The sequence below is a fragment of the Doryrhamphus excisus genome, chromosome 5 (assembly GCF_030265055.1).
Source record: "Doryrhamphus excisus isolate RoL2022-K1 chromosome 5, RoL_Dexc_1.0, whole genome shotgun sequence".
Classification (NCBI taxonomy): Eukaryota; Metazoa; Chordata; class Actinopteri; order Syngnathiformes; family Syngnathidae; genus Doryrhamphus; species Doryrhamphus excisus.
Window position 1 is genome coordinate 2,261,786 of NC_080470.1, and position 25,715 is coordinate 2,287,500.

General features: G+C 38.6%; 1 protein-coding gene across 6 annotated transcripts in view; it reads right to left on the reverse strand.

The window, feature by feature from the left end:
- Nucleotides 1-62: 62 nt before the first annotated feature.
- The window catches only part of dazap1 (DAZ associated protein 1), a 50,507-nt gene continuing 24,854 nt past the window's right edge, over nucleotides 63-25,715 (reverse strand). For 3 of the 6 annotated variants that reach the window (XM_058072570.1, XM_058072571.1, XM_058072567.1), the window contains exons 5-12: nucleotides 25,479-25,586; nucleotides 25,223-25,271; nucleotides 17,540-17,622; nucleotides 12,723-12,870; nucleotides 12,572-12,604; nucleotides 9,701-9,850; nucleotides 7,587-7,751; nucleotides 63-1,103 (exon numbers count right to left, since the gene is read on the reverse strand). In XM_058072570.1, the coding sequence (XP_057928553.1) occupies nucleotides 934-1,103; nucleotides 7,587-7,751; nucleotides 9,701-9,850; nucleotides 12,572-12,604; nucleotides 12,723-12,870; nucleotides 17,540-17,622; nucleotides 25,223-25,271; nucleotides 25,479-25,586 (906 nt within the window). In that variant the 3' untranslated portion in view covers nucleotides 63-933. The remainder of the gene's footprint in view (nucleotides 1,104-7,586; nucleotides 7,752-9,700; nucleotides 9,851-12,571; nucleotides 12,605-12,722; nucleotides 12,871-17,539; nucleotides 17,623-25,222; nucleotides 25,272-25,478; nucleotides 25,587-25,715) is intronic. The other 3 variants (XM_058072568.1, XM_058072569.1, XM_058072572.1) reach the window with 3 other exon arrangements.

The window sequence follows — 25,715 nt, forward strand, 5'->3', positions numbered from 1 at the left end:
CGCCTACCTCAAAAGTTTTAAATCAAGGGTGTCCAAAAATATTTGTATTATGTTGTAAAAAGGTCAAATTCAAGTATCAACATGTAAAAATTGTAAAATAAATATTAAAAAAAAAATGTAAATGTAAAATAAAAATAAAAACCTACAGGCAGCACTTTGGACACCCTTGGTTTAGTGATATAATTTTTTTTTAAATAAAGATTAGCGTTTCAAAAAAAAAGCAGCAATTCAGTCAAATTCATTGGACAGATCATATCCTTAAAACATTTATTTTATTTTTTTTAAATAATTTGTCCTTTTTGCATAGTGCAAAATGCACCCAAAACAGCCACCTGAGGGAAGTCTACAACTTTAAATTAAAAAAAACAAGCAAAGTGTACATTTATAGTACAAAATTCCTTTTTAAAAAATTGCACAGTTTGTGTATAATATATATATATATATCTATATATATCTATAATCTCAATTTCAAACAAACTTGAAAGGCTCAGAAAGTAAACAATATTCACGAAATAAAAACAATTTCCCTAGAATTTAAAGCTGAGGAAATTGAAAAACCCTGTTTTCATTTTAGTCGACCATAAACATACATATTTATACGAGAGTCTCTTTTCATATAGTTTGTGTGTGCTAGTGTTTGACAAGACAATCAAAATTATTGCAAAGAAGTTGAGTTCTACTATAAAATATGGTTTGGGGGGGATCGGAGATAAAATGTGTTATATTTTCCATAAATTAGGCAAACAAAAATATGTTTACAACTTTTCCGACAAACTACTTTCATTGTGGTTTTTGTACCACAAAAAATGTGCATTCAAAAATTCCCATAAAACAATCTATCACACATTTCCCTGACTTTTTTTTTTTTTTTTTTTTGCCCAGATAGTTTTTTTTTTGTTTGAACTTTACACAGCACCCGTCACTAAGTGAGGGTCAACGTCGATACGGGTGGAAGCCTTGCACGTTGTGGTTCTGTCCTCTGCCAAACGCGGTGGCGGCGGGCTGGGGAGCAGCGGCGGGCTGTGCTGTCGGTGCCCCGTACGCCGTCGACTGGTTGGGGTCTGCAAAAGTGTGGCTAAAAGCCGTCAAGTCCTGGCCGTACCCTGGAATGCATGATGAGAAAATGGAGCGAGAGACAAAAATGAGCTTCCGACTAAAAACCATCCATCCATCCATCCATCCATTTATAAAAACCATCCTGGATAAGCAGTGTGACAGTTTTCGACTTGGACACTTGGTGGCGTTGTCACTCTGTAAATCAGGGGTCTCAAACTCAATTTACTTGGGGGCCACTGGAGCTCGGGTCTAGGTGAGACTGGGCCGCATCAGGTTTTCCAAAAAAAACAAAAAAAAACGCATTTATTAAAAACAAAAAAAATTTACAATTTAAAAAACTTTATCTACACAAAAAAATAAATAAATAAACAAATCAAGAATAAAGAAAATCAATCGGTAATAAATAAAAATAATAAGAATAAAACGGTAAATAATAAAAACTTAAGAAACCACATATAGTTGGTGGGTAGACAAATTATTTTTTTCAGATTAAAATGAACAAAGCATTATTAGAGCCCTGTAGACATGACAAAACACGACTATAGTCACATTTATACTCTTTTTATTTACAACATATTGCGCAACTGCAGGGTCTTGAGACACATGCTAACTCGCAAACTAGAGAGCTAGCGACCTAAACGGTAGCCTTCAAGTTATTTCCTTTCAGCTTAAATAGCCAAAAACTTACCACTTCCACACGGATAGGGAGGATAACTATTAACAGTTATTTAACCTTTAACATGAACATGAATCAAACGTAATAATTTTTTCTGGGTACATGATACCATACAGCATCCATATCAAACTTGCGCGGGCCGCACTGACATTAAACTTTCATATCAAGGCGGGGGGCCGCAAACTAGTGTCCTGCGGGCCACAGTTGGCCCGCGGGACGTGTGTTTGAGACCCCTGCTGTAAATGACGAGGAGACCCTTAATGACAAACCACGACTATAGTCACATTTATACTTTTTTTATTTACAACATATTGCGCAACTGCAGGGTCTCGAGACGCATGCTAACTCGCAAACTAGAGAGCTAGCGACCTAAACGGTAGCCTTCAAGTTATTTCCTTTCAACTTAAATAGCCAAAAACTTACCACTTCCACACGGATAGGGAGGATAACTATTCAGTTATTTAACCTTTAACAAGAACATTAAACATGAACAAACTTGCGCGCGTTGCACTAACATTAAACTTTTATATCAAGGCGGGGGGCCTCAAACTAGTGTCCTGCGGGCCACAGTTGGCCCGCGGGCCGCGTGTTTGAGACCCCTGCTGAAAATGACGAGGAGACCCTTAATGACAAACCACATTGATTTCTATCACCAACGCCACTAAATGAACGTAAATGCAACATATATGAATATTAGACATTATAATATTCAAAATTGGACTCCAAAATACGGGCCATAAATGCATCACTTAACCGGTGCAGGGAAAAGAAAGGGTAGGTTATTGATATGCGCACAACTGAGCCATGAATATATTTCTGTTAATTAGATCATCCTTGTATAAGCGACAAAGCAATGCAGACATGAAAAAAAAATGGAGGTCAAAGTTCATCTGGGTATAGTAAAGTAACAGCCACAGCTGAAGACAAAAACATTTTTTTATGTACTTTAAAAATAACTATGGCCGTGTTTTACTACACACGCAGCAATTTGTATTGTATGTACATGCAAAAATGTACGCACAAGATAAAGTATTTGACAGAGCAAACTGCACTGAACAAATGCTACTTTTTTGGGGGGGGTCGGGGGGGGAATTGGATGCTGGCACCTACCTGCGCTATCTCCACCCTGTTCATCCTGAGCATAACTGTGAGAAGGACGCGTTGGTCCGTAGGCAGAGGGGTCCTGAGGGTAGGTACCCAAGCCTATCAGGGAGACGAGGAGACCAGGTTGACTGAACCCAGATAACTGCTAGCTGGCTGGCTAATTTGTACCCCGTCCACCCACTCATCCACCGTACCAAGTTGACTCATTTTATCTGGTTATCTCATCACGCGGTTACATGAAATTATATCGTATCAGTCTGTAGTTAGCTTGTACTCTCACGCCAGCCTGGTCTCTTTTATTGTGAAAAAACAAAACTTTTGTTATTAATGAGGTGAATTCCACATTATTAGAAATTACGGTGGTTGAGTGGTTAGCGCGCAGACCTCACAGCTAGGAGACCAGGGTTCAATTCCACCCTCGGCCATCTCTGTGTGGAGTTTGCATCCGGTTTCCTCCCACATTCCAAAAAAAACATGCTAGGTTAATTAGCGACTCCAAATTGTCCATAGGTATGAATGTGAGTGTGAATGGTTGTTTGTCTATATGTGCCCTGTGATTGGCTGGCCACCAGTCCAGGGTGTACCCCGCCTCTCTTGCCCGAAGACAGCTGGGATAGGCTCCAGCACCCCCCGCGACCCTTGTGAGGATAAGCGGTAGAAAATAGATGAATAAATGAATGAGTTCTCCTCCTATTTTGTGTGGAAGTGGTAACTTTTTGGCTTCTTATTTTGTCTTTCCCCACCCTCGGCCATCTCTGTGTGGAGTTTGCATGTTCTCCCCGTGCATGCATGGGTTTTCTCCGGGTACTCCGGTTTCCTCCCACATTCCAAAAACATGCTAGGTTAATTAGCAACTCCAAATTGTCCATAGGTATGAATGTGAGTGTGAATGGTTGTTTGTCTATATGTGCTCTGTGATTGGCTGGCCACCAGTCCAGGGTGTACCCCGCCTCTCTCGCCTGAAGACAGCTGGGATAGGCTCCAGCACCCCCACGACAGTATCCGGTGAACATCCAGCAGCAACACAACATTTTGACATGACTACTATTTTGATGAAAAATATACTGAACCAGGGCTGCACAGTGTCCGGGTGGTTAGCACACAGGCCTCACAGCTACTAAGAGACTCGAGTTCAATTCCACCCTCGGCGTGGGTTTTCTCCGGGTACTCCGGTTTCCTCCCACATTCCAAAAACATGCTAGGTTAATTAGCGACTCCAAATTGTCCATAGGTATGAATGTGAGTGTGAATGGTTGTTTGTCTATATGTGCCCTGTGATTGGCTGGCCACCCAGTCCAGGGTGAACCCCGCCTCTCGCCCGAAGATAGCTGGGATAGGCTCCAGCACCCCCCGCGACCCTTGTGAGGAAAAAGCGGTAGAAAATGAATGAACCCTGAATGCTGCAGGGTTCTGGGAGTTAACTCAGAGTTAACTACTTTTAGTGAGAGATAACTGGTTCGTTTAGGAGGGAGAACTCTTTGAATCTTTTCAAAACAAAGCTCGTCTCAAAAATTTGCCGTATGTCCCCAAATCAAGAATGTCTATAATTTAGTCCTTTTTAGTCCACACACACACAACAACAACAGCACGGATATTTTGCACATTTTTACAAAAAATAAAACAGGCTGATAACGTTGATTGCAAAAGGCTGAATGGAGGCAAAGCAGGAACAAAAAAAAACATGATGGCTGAGTGACATAGCCGGATCAGAAAAGAATCATACATGATACCATACAGCAGGGGTCTCAAACACGGACACTAGTTTGAGGCCCCCGCCTTGATATGAAAGTTTAATGTTAGTGCGGCCCGCGCAAGTTTGATATGGATGCTGTATGGTATCATGTACCCAGAAAAAATTATTACGTTTGATTAATGTTCATGTTAAAGGTTAAATAACTGTTAATAGTTATCCTCCCTATCCGTGTGGAAGTGGTAAGTTTTGGGCTATTTAAGTTTAAAGGAAATAACTTGAAGGCTACCGTTTAGGTCGCTAGCTCTCTAGTTTGCGAGTTAGCACGTGTCTCGAGACCCTGCTGTTGTGCAATATGTTGTAAATAAAGAGTATAAATGTGACTATAGTCGTGTTTTGTCATGTCTACAGGGCTCTAATAATGCTTTGTTCATTTTAATCTGAAAAAAATAATTTGTCTTACCGCTTCCACACAGATAGGGAGGATAACTATTAACAGTTATTTAACCTTTAACATGAACATGAATCAAACGTAATAATTTTTTCTGGGTACATGATACCATACAGCATCCATATCAAACTTGCGCGGGCCGCACTAACATTAAACTTTCATATCAAGGCGGGGGCCTCAAACTAGTGTCCTGCGGGCCACATTTGGCCCGCGGGCTGCGTGTTTGAGACCCCTGATATAGATGCTGTATGGTATCATGTACCCAGAAAAAATTATTACGTTTGATTAATGTTCATGTTAAAGGTTAAATAACTGTTAATAGTTATCCTCCCTATCCGTGTGGAAGTGGTAAGTTTTTGGCTATTTAAGTTGAAAGGAAATAACTTGGAGGCTACCGTTTAGGTCGCTAGCTCTCTAGTTTGCGAGTTAGCATGTGTCTCAAGACCCTGCAGTTGCGCAATATGTTGTAAATAAAAAGAGTATAAATGTGACTATAGTCGTGTTTTGTCATGTCTACAGGGCTCTAATAATGCTTTGTTCATTTTAATCTGAAAAAAATAATTTGTCTTACCACTTCCACACAGATAGGGAGGATAACTATTAACAGTTATTTAACCTTTAACATGAACATTAATCAAACGTAATAATTTTTTCTGGGTACATGATACCATACGGCATCCATATCAAACTTGCGCGGGCCGCACTAACATTAAACTTTCATATCAAGGCGGGGGCCTCAAACGCGGGCCGTGTGTTTGAGACCACTGATATAGATGCTGTATGGTATCATGTACCCAGAAAAAATTATTACGTTTGATTCATGTTCATGTTAAAGGTTAAATAACTGTTAATAGTTATCCTCCCTATCCGTGTGGAAGTGGTAAGTTTTTGGCTATTTAAGTTGAAAGGAAATAACTTGAAGGCTACCGTTTAGGTCACTAGCTCTCTAGTTTGCGAGTTAGGATGTGTCTCAAGACCCTGCAGTTGCGCAATATGTTGTAAATAAAAAGAGTATAAATGTGACTATAGTCGTGTTTTGTCATGTCTACAGGGCTCTAATAATGCTTTGTTCATTTTAATCTGAAAAAAATCATTTGTCTACCCACCAACTATATGTGGTTTCTTAAGTTTTTATTATTTGCCGTTTTATTATTATTATTATATTTATTTATTACTGATTGATTGATTTTCTTTATTCTTGATTTATTTATTTTTCATCTTATTTTGTGCAGAAAAATAAAAATTAAGATTTTTGAGAACAGTGGAATGTTTTATCAGAGCTTTTATTGTTGAAAATCGGAACCAAAGCACTGAAAAAGTTTGTATATATTTCTGTTTTTAATAAATGCGTTTTTTTGGTTTTTTTTTTGGAAAACCTGATGCGACCCAGCCTTGCCCAGACCCTAGCTCCAGTGGCCCCCCAGGTAAATTGAGTTTTTTTTGAGACCTCTGGTCAACATGTTTAAAATTTGCATGCGGTGCAAGAAAACATTAGCGTGTCAGCTACACGTGTGCAAATTGCTGGTATGAACAAATCCCAGGCATGTTGAAAAATGTTGAAAGGCATTTAAAGTAATTTGACTCCAGATGGCTTCGTGCTGGTGCTGCTTATGGTAAATTATGCCCCCACCCCTCACGGAAAAAAAAAAAAATAAAAAAAATCAACAAGGCTCTCAACAAGGGAGACGGAGATGTTAGGGAGTAAAGAGGAATGGTTGGAACTTCTTCAGCATAGAACAGAGGTAGGGAACCTATGGCTCGGGAGCCAGGTAGGGCTCTTTTGATGACTGTATCTGTCTCTCAAGCATTTACCACAATAAAAATGTATGTTTGCTAACATTTTAAAGTAAACATCACAGAAATCACTGTTAAAAATATTAAAAATCAACAACTTTCTTATGCATTTTAATCCGTCCATCTATTTTCTACTGCAATACGGCCGACCATATCTAGTAGTGTGCCTGGTCTACGTAATTAGAGCCCATTATATCTAAAACTGTTGGTCCTACATAAACATGCACACATTTTATTGCATTCAATGTTTAAAAAAATGTATATGGCTCTCACAGATACACATTTTAAAATATCTGGTCTTCATGGCTCTTGTAGCCAAAAAGGTTCCCGACCCCTGGCATAGAAGGAACAAAAAGGCTAAGATAACAAAGCATTGCAAGGCAGGATGATCTAATTTAAAGAAATTTAAAGAAACATCCACCAACCAATTTTTTTTTTTTTTTTTTAACAATACACATGACTTCTGCAGAAAACTGACAAAAAACGAAGAACCCTTCACGGCTCAGTTGCGTGTAGGCTTCATGTATGCAAGAAGCATGTATGAATGTGCAGATGTTCAAGCTGGATTAACTGGAGTAACAAGGAACTGTGGTTGTACTGTGAGCAAGGGTGTGTTCACACTTGCAGTACTCTGAAACATAAAATACTTGGTAGTCTGGTTTGCGTTCACTCGTGTATTTTTTGTCAATGGACCAAAATAAGACGTTAAGACTTAAGACCAAATGAACCAGACTAGAAGATTAAATGCTACTAGAGTCCATTTTAACAAGTGTAAACGCACCCTAAAAGTACAAACTACTAAATACTTTTCTTACCATACTGGCTATACGGAAATTCAGGCTGTCCGGCGGAAGCTTTGCTCAAGTCCTGAGTTGGTGTGGTGGTGGCAGCAAAGCCCAATGTTGCAGTTCCTGGAGTGGTAGGTGGAGGAGGAACTTGTGGAACATACTGGTCGGCTTGAGGAGTGGCAAAACTGTAACCTGTTACACAAGAAAGATATTATCCATGTTATTCTTTCATTTTTTTTCTACAGATTTTTCCTCACGTGGGTTGAGGGCTTTACTCTAAACATGAATTGGACATCAAACATTACATTATCTTTATTATCTTTATTATCTTTATTATCTTTATTATCTTTATTATCTTTATTATCTTTATTATCTTTATTATCTTTATTGGCACACGACCATTAACACAACTACACTGCTGAAGGGAGACACTGGCCACAATAGACTAATGATAGATAGATGGATGGATGGATGGAACAATAGAACGATGGATGGATGGAACGATAGAACGATGGATAGATGGATGGATGGATGGATGGAACGATAGAACGATGGATGGAACGACAGCTAGAACGATGGATGGATGGAATGATGGATGAATGGATGGATGGAATGATAGCTAGAACGATGGATGGATGAATGGATGGATGGATAGAACGATGGATGGATGGATGGATGGATGGATAGAACGATGGATGGATGGATGGATGGATGGATAGAACGATGGATGGATGGATGGATGGATGGATAGAACGATGGATGGATGGATGGATGGATGGAACGATGGATGGATGGATGGATGGATAGAACGATGGATGGATGGATGGATGGATGGATAGATGGATAGAACGATGGATGTATGGATGGAACGATAGATAGAACGATGGATGTATGGAATGATAGATAGAACGATAGAACGATAGAACGATGGATGTATGGATGGAACGATGGATGTATGGATGGATAGAACGATGGATGTATGGATGGATAGAACGATGGATGTATGGATGGATAGAACGATGGATGTATGGATGGATAGAACGATGGATGTATGGATGGATAGAACGATGGATGTATGGATGGATAGAACGATAGATGGATAGAACGATGGATGGATAGAACGATGGATGGATAGAACGATGGATGATAGAACGATAGATGGATGGATGGATAGAACGATAGATGGATGGATGGATGGAACGATGGATGGATGGATGGAACGATGGATGGATGGATGGAACGATGGATGTATGGATGGATAGAACGATAGATGTATGGATGGATGTATGGATGGATAGAACGATAGATGTATGGATGGATAGAACGATAGATGTATGGATGGATAGAACGATAGATGTATGGATGGATAGAACGATAGATGGATGGATAGAACGATGGATGGATGGATAGAACGATGGATGGATGGATAGAACGATGGATGGATGGATAGAACGATAGATGGATGGAACGATGGATGGATGGAACGATGGATGGATGGATGGAACGATGGATGGAACGATGGATGGATGGATGGATGGATGGATGGATGGAACGATGGATGGAATGATGGGTGGATGGAACGATGGATGGAACGATGGATGGAACGATGGGTGGAACGATGGGTGGAACGATGGATGGAATGATGGGTGGATGGAACGATGGATGGAACGATGGATGGAATGATGGGTGGAACGATGGGTGGATGGAACGATGGATGGAACGATGGGTGGATGGATCGATGGATGGAAGGATGGATAGAACGATAGATGGAAGGATGGATAGAACGATAGATGGAAGGATGGATAGAACGATAGATGGAAGAATGGATAGAACGATGGATGGATGGATGGAACGATGGATGGATGGATGGAGCGATGGATGGAAAAATGGATGGATGGATGGATGGAACGATGGATGGATGGAACGATGGGTGGATGGATGGATGGAACGATGGATAGATGGATAGAAGGATAGAAAGATAGAAGGATAGGTCTCCAAAGGACCAACATAGTATGAGTATTTGTCACATAGCATAAATGACTATAAAAGTACATGAATACATCAATGGATGTATGCATCTTTCATATATGACTACTGTACATGCGGTTTCAACGTCATACGAGTGTGTCGGCATCACTCACCAAACTGCGGTGCTGCGCTGAAGCCCTGCTGAGGGTAGCCCTGAGGTGCAGCAAAGCTGCCCGCTGGGGTTGTGACCAGGAATGCACTGAAAGGCGAAGGGGGCTGTGTGGGGGTCCCCCGGCCCGCTGATAACGGAGGTCCATAACCACCTGATTGATCAAAGAAGAGGCTATTTGATGTATTTCTTCATACAATGTGTCAAGTTAAACCATTGTCCAAAATTATTTAGATAATTTAGATAACGAACATGAGAAAAAAAATAAAAATACTTTTCATAGCACTCATTAAGCAAATAACGAATTTTCGTTGCAATTATCATGTTATTTCGCTAAATTAAACACGGGAGATAAGGTGGGTAAAAATCTGAAAACATTTTTTTGGATGAGACGGGGGCGGCACGGCGGTCCAGTGGTTAGCGCGCAGACCTCACAGCTAGGAGACGAGGGTTCAATTCCACCCGGAGTTTGCATCCGGTTTCCTCCCACATTCCAAAAACATGCTAGGTTAATTGGCGACTCCAAATTGTCCATAGGTATGAATGTGAGTGTGAATGGTTGTTTGTCTATATGTGCCCTGTGATTGGCTGGCCACCAGTCCGGGGTGTACCGCGCCTCTCTCGCCCGAAGACAGCTGGGATAGGCTCCAGCACCCCCACAACAGTATCACTCGGATACTGTGAACATCCAGCAGCAACACAACATTTTGGCATGACTACTATTTTGATGAAAAATATACTGAACCAGGGCTGCACAGTGGACGAGTGGTTAGCACACAGGCTTCACAGCTAGGAGACCCGAGTTCAATTCCACCCTCGGCCATCTCTGTGTGGAGTTTGCATGTTCTCCCCGTGCATGCGTGGGTTTTCTCCGGGTACTCCGGTTTCCTCCCACATTCCAAAAAAACATGCTAGGTTAATTAGCGACTCCAAATTGTCCATAGGTATGAATGTGAGTGTGAATGGTTGTTTGTCTATATGTGCCCTGTGATTGGCTGGCGACGATCATTCCTTTGCAGTGTGCTTATATTAAACTGGAGCCTTTATAGTAATAATTTTAGTTACTTGACAAGATAGGCGCAATGCAAATGGTTTAATACGCAGATGAACTAAAATAACGGAATAATAACATTGAACTGTTCTGTTTGTCACTATTGTTGTTGTTATGGGAATTCTTGTTGCTGCTGTTTTTGTCTGTCTCTACTGTCCCCATGTAAGGGCATGTAAGGGCATTTAGATCAACAATACTATCTGCCCCAATGGCTAGACGGGACAAAAAAAAAACAAAAAAACAAACAAAAAAAAATTATGGAATAATGAAAGAACAATGGAAGGATGGATGGAACGATAGAACGATGGATGGATGGATGGAACGATAGAACAATGGATGGATGGATGGATGGAACGATAGAACAATGGATGGATGGATGGATGGAACGATAGAACGATAGAACAATGGATGGATGGATAGATAGAACGATGGATGGATGGATAGATAGAACAATGGATGGAACGATAGATGGATGGAACGATAGATAGAACGATGGATGGATGGATAAGCGATAGATAGAATGATGGAAGGATGGATGGAACGATAGAACGATGGATGGATGGATAGAACGATAGATGGATGGATGGATGGAACGATAGATAGAACGATAGATGGATGGATGGAACGATAGAACGATGGATGGATGGATGGATGAACAGTAGATAGAACAATGGATGGATGGATGGAACGATAGAGAGAACGATGGATGGAACAATAGATAGAACAATGGATGGATGGATGGAACGATAGATAGAACGATAGATGGATGGAACGATAGATAGAACGATGGATGGATGGATAAACGATAGATAGAACGATGGATGGAAGGATGGATGGAACGATAGATAGAACGATGGATGGAAGGATGGATGGAACGATAGATAGAACGATGGATGGATGGAACGATGGATGGAACGATAGATAGAACGATGGATGGATGGATGGATGGATGGAACGATAGATAGAACGATGGATGGATGGATGGATGGAACGATAGATAGAACGATGGATGGATGGAACGATAGATAGAACGATGGATGGATGGATAAACGATAGATAGAACGATGGATGGAAGGATGGATGGAACGATAGATAGAACGATGGATGGATGGAACGATGGATGGAACGATAGATAGAACGATGGATGGATGGATGGAACGATAGATAGAACGATGGATGGATGGATGGAACGATAGATAGAACGATGGATGGATGGATGGATGGAACGATAGATAGAATGATGGATGGATGGATGGAATGATAGATAGAACGATGGATGGAACGATGGATGGAACGATGGATGGAATGATAGATAGAACGATGGATGGATGGATGGATAGATAGAACGATGGATGGATGGATGGATAGATAGAACGATGATGGATAGAACAATAAATAGATATAGATAGATAGAAGGATAGAAAGATAATAACAGCAGTGAAATTGCCAACGATGGCTGGACAGGACAAAAAAAATAATTAAAAAATACACAAAAAAATTATGGAATAATGAAGAAAGAAATTAAGTAAAAAATAGGTTAATAGATAAAGGGGGATAAATAGTAAAGGAGATAAAAATATTTCCAACCGTTGTAAAAAATGTATCACGGTTAATGTACCGCTGAACAACATGACACTGATCTATATACCTTATATATGTATATTATCATGTGTGTATATATTATATATATTTATAAATAGTATGTATATTGTATATATTTATACACTTTCCCTTTTTTTATTTACTAAAATGTCAATCTTTCCCATATAAGTAAATAAAAAAATATTAATTTACAAATGAGGCAAACAGACCCTGATTTCTTACCTATAGGCTGGCCGGCAGTCGCCACCCAAACTCCTTTTCGGGGAAAAAAAATATTTTATAAATGATTTTTCAGTGACATAGCAGTACTCTGAAGTAAAAAAAAAAAAAAAAAGTACACACTAAATAAATCTAATGTTATTTCTATACTCACCCTGTGGCCCGTAAGGTTGATGCCAGGTCTGGGTGGGCTGTGCCGGCCAACCGTTAGCTGCACTTAGGATGCTCCTGGGTGCCCACTGGCCTGGGGCGAGCTGGCCGGGAGTTTTATCGTCACGAGGTTCTGCTTTCTTTACTTCAACCTGGACAAAAAGGACAAGGAGAACACGTTTGGTAACACCAGCAGGTAACGTTCTACCAAAGTCCCTCACCTAAATACACATTTTTGGATTTATATTTTATAGATTTAGGGGCCCAAAATTGCAAAATTGGATCTTACTGTGTAACCAGGTGACAAAAAATAAACTATGTGTATCAGGTACTATGAGTCAAATAAAAATATCAGTCAATAATGCAAATATTTGCTAAAAAAAAAAAAAAAAAAAAAAAACTGAAACAGGTTTGAGTGCCTGAATTGTACCTGACAAACATAGATTTTATTATTATTATTTTTTTAAATCAATAAACTGCCCTCTCTAAATCAATATATATATATATATATATGATAAATATCTAATGGAAAATTACAACTTACCTTTCTCCACCTAATGCTTATAAAAGAAAATTTATTCTATTTGGAATAAGTTTTAAAGGGGGGGAAAATGGATGTAAAGAGGAAATTGCATCTCAAATCTAAACAGAATATTATAAGTTAAACATGCAGAAAGAAGAAATATTTTTGTTTACGGTTGAATCTTCATACTGTGTCAAATGCGGGAAAAAAAAATCTTATTTATAAAGTCTTATTTTTTATTTCATGTTATGTATTTGCACCAATATATTCCTGTATGAATATCCACATAATTTAAAAAAAAAAATCTGCATGATAAGGCAGAGCAACAAACGGTTAACCAAACTCAGGGAAACGGGTGCGACAAAGGGGGCGCTGACCAAAAATAGACTGAAGGTTTGAGTTATTGGGGTCACCTTGCAGGAGGGAAAAAAAAAAAAAAGAATCACAAATTCCAACCCGCTATAAAAAGGTGTTGCAACCAACCCCGAGCCTTCTCTCTTTTTTTTTCTCTGTCGACCCAATTACGCGCACATGTCTGGTACTGTAGTGGTGGCCCCCGCCGCCGCCGCCCCCAACTACCGTCCCGTGGGCATCACAGCTTGGCGTGATGGATACCATGACTTCTATACAGTCCCCAACAGCGGAACTGGGATTTGCGCCGCAGTTTGATGTGCCCCCATTTTCTAATTTTGGAACTCATATCTCCCCAAGCGCCCCACGAGTCCCGGTGTCAGGTAATGTCAAGTCAAGAACAATGGATTAACTTGAGTCTGGATGCCTGCTGGAAGAAAACCAGGGCAAAGTCAAGAGGGTGTCAAACTGGAGCGTTTACAGTTTGGGTACGATACAGCAACAATAAGGTGGGATTGAACCTACATTTGTAATGGAAAAAGTAGCATTTGAATGATTGGATCATTGATTTAATACAGGGGTCTCAAACATGCGGCCCGCGGGCCAAATGTATTATTATTATTATTATTAAAAAAAAGGCTACACTCGGCGGCATGGCGGTCGAGTGGTTAGCGCGCAGTTTCCTCCCACATTCCAAAAACATGCTAGGTTAATTAGCGACTCCAAATTGTCCGCAGATATGAATGTGAGTGTGAATGGTTGTTTGTCTATATGTGCCCTGTGATTGGATGGCGACCAGTCCAGGGTGTACCCTGCCTGAAAGACATGCTGGGATAGGCTCCAGCACCCCCACAACAGTATCACTCGGATACTGTGAACATCCAGCAGCAACACAACATTTTGGCATGACTACTATTTTGATGAAAAATATACTGAACCAGGGCTGCACAGTGGATGAGTGGTTAGCACAAAGGCTTCACAGCTAGGAGACCTGGGTTCAATTCCATCCTCGGCCATGTTTGCATGTTCTCCCCGTGCATGCGTGGGTTTTGTCCGGGTACTCCGGTTTCCTCCCACATTCCAAAAAAACATGCTAGGTTAATTAGCGACTCCAAATTGTCCATAGGTATGAATGTGAGTGTGAATGGTTGTTTGTCTATATGTGCCCTGTGATTGGCTGGCGACCAGTCCAGAGTGTACCCCGCCTCTCTCGCCCGAAGACAGCTGGGATAGGCTCCAGCACCCCCCACGACAGTATCACTCGGACACTGTGAACATCCAGCAGCAACACAACATTTTGGCATGACTACTATTTTGATGAAAAATATACTGAACCAGGGCTGCACAGTGGACGAGTGGTTAGCACACAGGCTTCACAGCTAGGAGACCAGGGTTCAATTCCACCCTCGGCTATCTCTGTGTGGAGTTTGCATGTTCTCCCCGTGCATGCGTGGGTTTTTTCCGGGTACTCCGGTTTCCTCCCACATTCCAAAAAAACATGCTAGGTTAATTAGCGACTCCAAATTGTCCATAGGTATGAATGTGAGTGTGAATGGTTGTTTGTCTATATGTGCCCTGTGATTGGTTGGCGACCAGTTCAGGGTGTACCCCGCCTCTCTCGCCCGAAGACATGCTGGGATAGGCTCCAGCACCCCCACAACAGTATCACTCAGATACTGTGAACATCCAGCAGCGACACAACATTTTTGCATGACTACTATTTTGATGAAAAATATACTGAACCAGGGCTGCACAGTGGATGAGTGGTTAGCACACAGGCTTCACAGCTAGGAGACCAGGGTTCAATTCCACCCTCGGCCATCTCTGTGTGGACTTTGCACGTTCTCCCCGTGCATGTATGGGTTTTTTCCGGGTACTCCAGTTTCCTCCCACATTCCAAAAACATGCTAGGTTAATTAGCGACTCCAAATTGTCCATAGGTATGAATGTGAGTGTGAATGGTTGTTTGTCTATATGTGCCCTGTGATTGGCTGGCCACCAGTCCAGGGTGTACCCCGCCTCTCTCGGCCGAAAACAGCTGGGATAGGCTCCAGCACCCCCACAACAGTATCACTCGGATACTGTGAACATCCAGCAGCAACACAACATTTTGGAATGACTACTATTTTGATGAAAAATATACTGAACCAGGGCTGCACAGCGGCCGGGTGGTTAGCACACAGGCTTCACAGCTAGGAGACCTGAGTTCAATTCCATCCTCGGCCATGTTTGCATGTTCTCCCTGTGCATGCGTGGGTTTTCTCCGGGTACTCCGGTTTCCTCCCACATTCCAAAAAAACATGCTAGGTTAATTAGCGACTCCAAATTGTCCATAGGTATGAATGTGAGTGTGAATGGTTGTTTGTCTATATGTGCCCTGTGATTGGCTGGCGACCAGTCCAGGGTGTACCCCGCCTCTCTCGCCCGAAGACAGCTGGGATAGGCTCCAGCACCCCGAAAACAGTATCACTCGGATACTGTGAACATCCAGCAGCAACACAACATTTTGGCATGACTACTATTTTGATGAAAAATATACTGAACCAGGGCTGTACATGCTGGGATAGGCTCCAGCACCCCCCCTGCGACCCTCGTGAGGAAAAAGCGGTAGAAAATGAAATGAAAATAATAGATGTTGTATAGCTGCAGTTTTTTTTATTTATTTGACCCCAAACCCTAATTTGGAGCTAAATAAGATATAATATTTGACTCAAATGAGATTCCAGGTGGGTTATGTTTACTCCACAGAGCAGCCACACTCGGCAGAATGTAAGGAGACTTAAAATATGACACCATGGTGAATGTATTTACTTTCTCCCAGTTGGGGAAGCTTGCCTTAAACTGAATTAACGGAATTAACTTCGCATTGTAAACCTCATCCATCTGCCACACACGCTGAAATAACGTGTACTTATTATTCTATTCTACTGTGATTTTAATAGAGAACTGCATATTGTACTATTTATATAGAGGTGACGGACACAGTATGGAGATTCTTTGATTGAGGTCACTGAGTTTTTTTTTTTTAAATGTAAAAAGAAGACATGTTGACGTGAAAGTGACCTCACAACCAAATATAAAAATAAAAAAAAAATGAACAGATTGGACCAATCCTTTAGGAGATTTATATTTTGTAATAAAATGGGTCTATTTTTAATTATAAAAGAATGTATATATATATATGCATAAATTTGCAGGTATTTAAATTTGGTACTTTTTCATTAAATAAGGTAATTAAAATGAGTACATCCTAAAGGAGTGGTCGGTTTTAAACAGAGCCTCGGGCGACAAGATATGAAATATACGTAATAGTTATATGTATATTATAATAATAATACAGTAAACCTCGGATATATCGGATTCAATTGTTCCCACTGGTTTTGTCCGATATAAGCGAAATCCGTTATATGCGTATAGCGGAAAATGTCCGTTTTACGCATATATCGGATTTATATGCGGTATATGCGTAAAATCGGATTTTATCCGTTATAAAAAGGCACTTCCTTGACTATGTTTCCAATGTACCTGGACGCACAGGCAACGCTGAAAATGACGATTCGGCGATTCGGCGAATCGGAGCGCCACGATGCGGCCATCCGATATATGCGAGGGAAATTTAATGGAAATGCATTGGAACGGGACTGGAGATTTTGTCCGAAATAGGCGAAATCCGTTATATATAAAAAAATCCGATATATGCAATGAATTTTTATTGGAAATGCATTACAGAAAAATCGGTTCTTTTTTTTAATCTGTACGTTGTGAGCGAATTTCCGATATATCCGAGGTTTACTGTAATAACAGAAATGACTGCAGAGTAAGATGTTCTTCAGCATGAAATGCCGAAAAAAAAAAAAGTTCGATTCAACGCAGCATCATGTTACATCATAATTGTCGCTCGAGCCTCTGTTTTATCTGAAGGTTAAAATAAAACTACAACTACACACTTTTTTGCCCATGATGTCGTGATAATGCATGTTGACAGCCTGGTCCACTGATTGTTCGGCCTCGAAAGTAATAAATCCAAAACCTAGCCAACGACCAAGAGTGAATCAAGGTAGCAAAAGGGGGGAGTTGTGACAACACAAGATGAAGAACAGTATCGGGCATTCGGCAGAGTGAGGATCGGTCAAGACTGAGCAAGAGGCAACCTCGGGGGTTCGGAGGATTTCGCTTTTCGAATTTGAGCGATGACGGCTACGCCATTTAGATTTCCGTGTGAAGAGTTAACGTAAATTCCGGACTATAAGCCGCTACTTTTTTTTGCCAAACTTTCAACCCTTACGAAAAGAAAATATAGTTATCAATATATTACTTATATTATAATATATTATTTTTCCATTATATTTTCCAATACATTATATATTATAAATACATGGAATAATATATTTTTGTACATATATTATACAATATATTATATATTCATGTAATATATGGCAATATATTGCAGAATATACAAATGATTGCCGCTTTCAATATATTGAAATATATTAAATCAAAATATATAATATATGAGTTTATATATCCCAAATTATATGTAATTTGATATATGTAAAAATATAGTCCTTTTTTGGTCTTGATCGCAAGATATTTTTTATATGTATCAATATATACACATATATGATCTATGCATATATTGCAATATATTGGAAAATATAAACATAAGATCCCATATATGGAAATATATTTCCTAATACATTGCATTATATTTGACAATATACTGCAATATTTTTTTTTACCATATTTTTTTCCATGGAATATTTTTTTCCCATGGAATATTTCTTTTCCATATTTTTTTCCCCATGGAATATTTCTTTTCCATATTTTTTTCCATGGAAAAAAATATATTGCAGTATATTGGAAAATATAAACAAAGATCCCATATATGGAAATATATTTCCTAATACATTGCATTATATTTGCCAATATACTGCAATATATTTTTTCCCATATTTTTTCCATGGAATATTTTTTTCCCATGGAATATTTCTTTTCCATATTTTTTTCCATGGAAAAAAATATATTGCAGTATATTGTCAAATATAATGCAATGTATTAGGAAATATATTTCCATATATGGGATCTTATGTTTATATTTTCCAATATATTGCAATATATGCATAGATCATATATGTGTATATATTGATACATATAAAAAATATCTTGCGATCAAGACCAAAAAAAGGACGATATTTTTACAAATATAAAATTGCATATAATTTGGGATATATAAACTCATATATTATATATTTGGATTTAATATATTTCAATATGTTGAAAGCGGCAATCATTTGTATATTCTGCAATATATTGCCATATATTACATGAATATATAATATATTGTATAATATATGTACAAAAATATATTATTACATGTATTTATAATATATAATGTATTGGAAAATATAATGGAAAAATAATATATTATAATATAATACAATATATTTAAAGTAATATATTGATAAATATATTTTCTTTTCGTAATATGGGAAAAAATATAATGCAAATATATTAGGAAATATATTTCCATATGTGAATATATAGATTATAGATATATTTATCAATATATTAATTTAAATATATTGTATTATATTATAATATATTATTTTTCCATTATATTTTCCATAATATATTTCCTAATACATTTCATTATATTTGCCAATATACTGCAATATTTTTATTTTCTTATGGAAAAAAAATATATTGCAGTATATTTTTCTTATGGAAAAAAAAATATTGCAGTATATTTTTCTTATGGAAAAAAAATATATTGCAGTATATTTTCTTATGGAAAAAATATATTGCAGTATATTTTTCTTATGGAAAAAATATATTGCAGTATATTTTTCTTATGGAAAAAATATATTGCAGTATATTGGCAAATATAATGCAATGTATTAGGAAATATATTTCCATATGTGAATATATAGATTATAGATATATTTATCAATATATTAATTTAAATATATTGTATTATATTGTAATATATTATTTTTCCATTATATTTTCCATAATATATTTCCTAATACATTTCATTATATTTGCCAATATACTGCAATATACTGCAATATTTTTATTTTCTTATGGAAAAAAATATATTGCAGTATATTTTCTTATGGAAAAAAAATATATTGCAGTATATTTTCTTATAGAAAATAATATATTGCAGTATATTGGCAAATATAATGCAATGTATTAGGAAATATATTTCCATATATGGGATCTTATGTTTATATTTTCCAATATATTGCAATATATGCATAGATCATATATGTGTATATATTGATACATATAAAAAAATATATTGCAAAATGTATGTATTTGTATGTATCTATGTATGTTTATGTACAAAATCGTTTTTTCGGCTTATAATCAGGTGCGCTCTATAGTCCGGAATTTACGGGTACATTTCGAAGAAATATCATGTGATCCAATTGAAGAAGACGCGCTTTCATCCGAACCCCCCCCCCCTTCTTGACTTGTCCCGGGTATTTTTTTGCTGTGGAACACACACACACACACACACACACATACTCGTGGCGAGCTATTGTTAATGCATCACAAAAAATATGGAGAAACACAAACTGTAGAACGACTAAAGCTTTCTCCGAGCTTTCCCAAAAAATGACATCATCTACTTTTTGAGTCAGCCGGGATAAGCCCGAAATCGAACAATTAAAAAACACTGAAGATGGTAACACAAAGATATAGGCCATTAATTGGTCTCTCCCAAGGTGACTTGATGTTGAGTTGTCATGGGGGATATACAAAGAACGTGAAGTTTTTAAATTGAAGGCATCAATTCCCGCTACTTTTCGCAGTGATCTACTTTCAAATCTGATTAACTCCCCCCCCGCTATTGCAGAAGTGGGTTGTGTGGCCCGTCTGTACTCGGGGACCTAACCTGAATCCGACTTCAACGTCCTGCGAGAGACAAATTTTTAGAAGACCTCCAACCCAAACGTACCCTACATTCGTGACCTGTTGATATAATTAACTTAATCTGTCAGTGGCTTGTCCTTGGGATCAATTTAGAAAGTTAAGACACACGTGTGCAAATCTTGGTTACACTATTTCCGTGTTCGAGTTCGACTTGTTGCAATAATCAGGAACTAATTCTGTGTTATCATCTTAATACTGTATTTGTGAACTCTATTCAGTTTAAAATAAAACAGGGGTCTCAAACACGTGGCCCACAGTAAATAAAACTTACCACTTCCACATGGATAGGGAGGATAACAATTAACAGTTATTTAACCTTTAACATGAACATTAATCAAACGTAATAATTTTTTCTGGGTACATGATACCATATCAGGGGTCTCAAACACGTGGCTCGCGGGCCAAATGTGGCCCGCAGGACAATAGTTTGAGGCCCCCGCCTTGATATGAAAGTTTAATGTTAGTGCGGCCCGCGCAAGTTTGATATGGATGCTGTATGGTATCATGTACCCAGAAAAAATTATTACGTTTGATTCATGTTCATGTTAAAGGTTAAATAACTGTTAATAGTTATCCTCCCTATCCGTGTGGAAGTGGTAAGTTTTTGGCTATTTAAGTTGAAAGGAAATAACTTGAAGGCTACCGTTTTGGGTCGCTAGCTCTCTAGTTTGCGCGTTAGCATGTGTCTCAAGACCCTGCAGTTGCGCAATATGTTGTAAATAAAAAGAGTATAAATGTGACTATAGTCGTGTTTTGTCATGTCTATAAAAAAGATAAAAAAAAAGATAAAGAATTATCTCTCAGAAAATAGTTAGCAAAATATGTATAAATCAGGGGTCTCAAACATGCGGCCCGTGGGCCAAATGTGGCCCGCAGGACACTAGTTTGAGGCCCCTGCCTTGATATGAAAGTTTAATGTTAGTGCGGGCCCACGCAAGTTTGATATGGATGCTGTATGGTATCATGTACCCAGAAATGAACAAAGCATTATTAGAGCCCTGTAGACATGACAAAACACGACTATAGTCACATTTATACTCTTTTTATTTACAACATATTGCGCAACTGCAGGGTCTTGAGACACATGCTAACTCGCAAACTCGAGAGCTAGCGACCTAAACGGTAGCCTCCAAGTTATTTCCTTTAAACTTAAAAAAGGCAAAAACTTACCACTTCCACGCGGATAGGGAGGATAACTATTAACAGTTATTTAACCTTTAACATGAACATTAATCAAACGTAATAATTTTTTCTGGGTACATGATACCATACAGCATCTATACCAGGGGTCTCAAACACGCAGACCGCGGGCCAAATGTGGCCCGCAGGACAATAGTTTGAGGCCCCCGCCTTGATATGAAAGTTTAATGTTAGTGCGGCCCGCGCAAGTTTGATTAATGTTCATGTTAAAGGTTAAATAACTGTTAATCGTTATCCTCCCTATCCGTGTGGAAGTGGTAAATTTTTGGGCTATTTAAGTTGAAAGGAAATAACTTGAAGGCTACCGTTTTAGGTCGCTAGCTCTCTAGTTTGCGCGTTAGCATGTGTCTCGAGACCCTGCAGTTGCGCAATATGTAAATAAAAAAAGTATAAATAATGCAATAATAGTAGGATACTAGCCTAGTTTACAAAGAGAACTTTGTGTACACCCCATATTTTTTTTTTTACTAATTGAGCATGAGGGGAGAGTTTAAAAACTTTTTGGCCTGTACCTCTGTGGTACCAGTCAATGTACAGTAACCTAAAAGGAGAAAAAGACAGATCTTAAGAGACACGGTTAATCACATTCAAACAATTCACAAGGAAAAGGGGGGCAGGGGGGGGGGGGGGGCAGAGGAAAGAAAAATAGAAAGGGCTTACTTACAAAAATACTTAAGTTTCTACATATGGGGAGAACACACTATGCCATTTAAACTACATGTATCATTTATGTGCAAAATCAGGGTGAAGAAAACTTATTCCAATACTGACATGTCTAATGATTTGAATGTTTTTAAATATGTATTATTATTAAATAATATGCAATGGTGGTTACTGGTGCGTTACGTCATGTTAAATTCCAATGACAAACCATTCTGGGGGTTTTTTTGTCCCAACAAGAGAGCAAATGAAGCGCCGAAGGAGGAGCGGTAACACAGAACATGTTGTGGGTCACTGGTCGCAAGCGTTATTTGGCAATGTAGGACAAATGGAGATGAAAAACAGATGTGACTGGAGCTCAGCAGGCAGTGGCTGACACCAACGTTGCCGGTGGCGGGTCTGATTCCCATTCACGCTAAAAGTGTCGCTGTATATATGAAAGAAAGATTTAAGTAGCTGTAATTCCCTGAGATGCTACTTTTACTGCCGGGAAGTAAGCAGGATGTCTTTTTTAATAAAACTGGACTTGTGAATAAAGTATAGAAGTCTTTAGATCAGGGGTCTCAAACTTGTGGCCCGCGGGCCAAATGTGGTCCGCAGGACACTAGTTTGAGGCCCCCGCCTTGATATGAAAGTTTAATGTTAGTGCGGCCCGCGCAAGTTTGATATGGATGCTGTATGGTATCATGTACCCAGAAAAAATTATTATGTTTGATTCATGTTCATGTTAAAGGTTAAATAACTGTTAATAGTTATCCTCCCTATCCATGTGGAAGTGGTAAGTTTTTTTTTTGCTATTTAAGTTGAAAGGAAATAACTTGAAGGCTACCGTTTAGGTCGCTAGCTCTCTAGTTTGCGAGTTAGCATGTGTCTCAAGATTCTGCAGTTGCGCAATATGTAAATAAAAAAAGTATAAATGTTACAAAATGTTACCATGACCTCACACGTGCATCAATAAGTCTATCGGAGGAACAAGGAACCCAGAAAAAATTATTACGTTTGATTAATGTTCATGTTAAAGGTTAAATAACTGTTAATAGTTATCCTCCCTATCCGTGTGGAAGTGGTAAGTTTTTGGCTATTTAAGTTGAAAGGAAATAACTTGAAGGCTACTGTTTAGGTCGCTAGCTCTCTAGTTTGTGAGTTAGTTGTTGTTTAATGTCTATTTAGTGTGAGACACATGCTAACTCGCAAACTAGAGAGCTAGCGACCTAAAAACGGTAGCCTTCAAGTTATTTCCTTTAAACTTAAAAAGCCAAAAACTTATCCTCCCTATCCGTGTGGAAGTGGTAACTATTAACAGTTATTTAACCTTTAACATGAACATGAATCAAACGTAATAATTTTTTCTGGGTACATGATACCATACAGCATCCATATCAAACTTGCGCGGGCCGCACTAACATTAAACTTTCATATCAAGGCGGGGGCCTCAAACTAGTGTCCTGCTACATTTGGCCCGCGGGCCGTGTGTTTGAGACCCCTGATCTAAACACTTCTATACTTTATTATACTTTATTATACTATACTTTATCATTTTTGGTTAGTGGTGTGCCACAAGATTTTTCCAATATAAAAAAAACGTGCCGTGGCTCAAACACTGATGTAGGCCACTTTGAAGGACAATCCCCCCCCCTTTGGAAGGCCAACTGTTTTGCATGTTGACCATCTGGCTGCTTCTAATTTGTCCCCTTTAAGTTGATGCTTTGCCTCCCAAAGCACCTGCTAATGACTTTCCATTAACTGTTTATGTTTTTACTAAGGTTCTCTAGCACAGTGTTTTTCATCCTTTTTTGATCTTGTGACACACCACTAAAAAAAGAATGTTACAAAATGTTACCATGACCTCACACGTGCATCAATAAGTCTAATCGGAGGAACAAGGAACCCAGAAAAAAAGTTATTACGTTTGATTAATGTTCATGTTAAAGGTTAAATAACTGTTAATAGTTATCCTCCCTATCCATGTGGAAGTGGTAAGTTTTTTTTGCTATTTAAGTTGAAAGGAAATAACTTGAAGGCTACCGTTTAGGTCGCTAGCTCTCTAGTTTGCGAGTTAGCATGTGTCTCAAGACCCTGCAGTTGCGCAATATGTTGTAAACCAAAAGAGTATAAATGTGACTATAGTCGTGTTTTGTCATGTCTATAAAAAATAAAGATAAAAAAAGATAAAGAATTATCTCTCAGAAAATACTTAGCAAAATATGTATAAATCAGGGGTCTCAAACACGCGGCCCGCAGCCCAAATGTGGCCCGCAGGACACTACTTTGAGGCCCCCCGCCTTGATATGAAAGTTTAATGTTAGCGCGGCCCCGCGCAAGTTTGATATGGATGCTGTATGGTATCATGTACCCAGAAAAAATTATTACGTTTGATTCATGTTCATGTTAAAGGTTAAATAACTGTTAATAGTTATCCTCCCTATCCGTGTGGAAGTGGTAAGTTTTGGGCTATTTAAGTTGAAAGGAAATAACTTGAAGGCTACCGTTTAGGTCGCTAGCTCTCTAGTTTGCGAGTTAGTTATTGTTTAATGTCTATTTAGTGTCTATATGTGCCGTGTGATTGGCTGGCGACCAGTCCAGGGTGTAAAATGAATGAATGAATGAATGAATGTCATCTGAGAGAGGCTAAGACATGCTTTTTGTGATACCTCGTCATGTTGAAAAATATACAAACATACAGTATGTACTCAATGATACTTTCTATTTTGCGTGATTAAAATGAATGTGATTTCTACATTTGGTTTCTGTATAGAATAGTTTGTCATGAGATTTAAGATGGTTAGGTATGGAGAGGGGAGGGGAAAAAAAACGGGATCAGCTTTTACCTCGGGGCCTCTGCTTCTCCGCATCATACATCATTACCACTTCTGTGACCTTGAATTGGACAAAGGGAAATAGTAGTTCCATTTAGAAAACCAGACAACGTCCTTCATTTTTTTTTTTTTTTTTTTTTTTTTTTTTACCAATGATTCTACCTCCATTAAAACAAAAGTCTAATTACCCATTCAAATTCCTTGAAATGTATGAGTCATAAAATTATGATTTTTTTTTTTTTTTTTAATGTGACTTAATAATACTCACCACTCCGAATCTATTGAAATAGTCCTTGAGTTCAGGTTCGCCACAGTTATGGGGGATTCCACCTACAAATATCTTCTTTGATTTATTGCTATCAGCTTTGCTGCCCTTCTGAAAGAAAACAGGGAGTGTATGGATTTCAGTCTCTGTTAAAACAATCCCTCTGGGAAAGGGCCGCTCTAGCCATCATCTATTCAGACAGTGCAGAAGAAATTAGGTTCTCCTCTTGCCCCCCCCGGG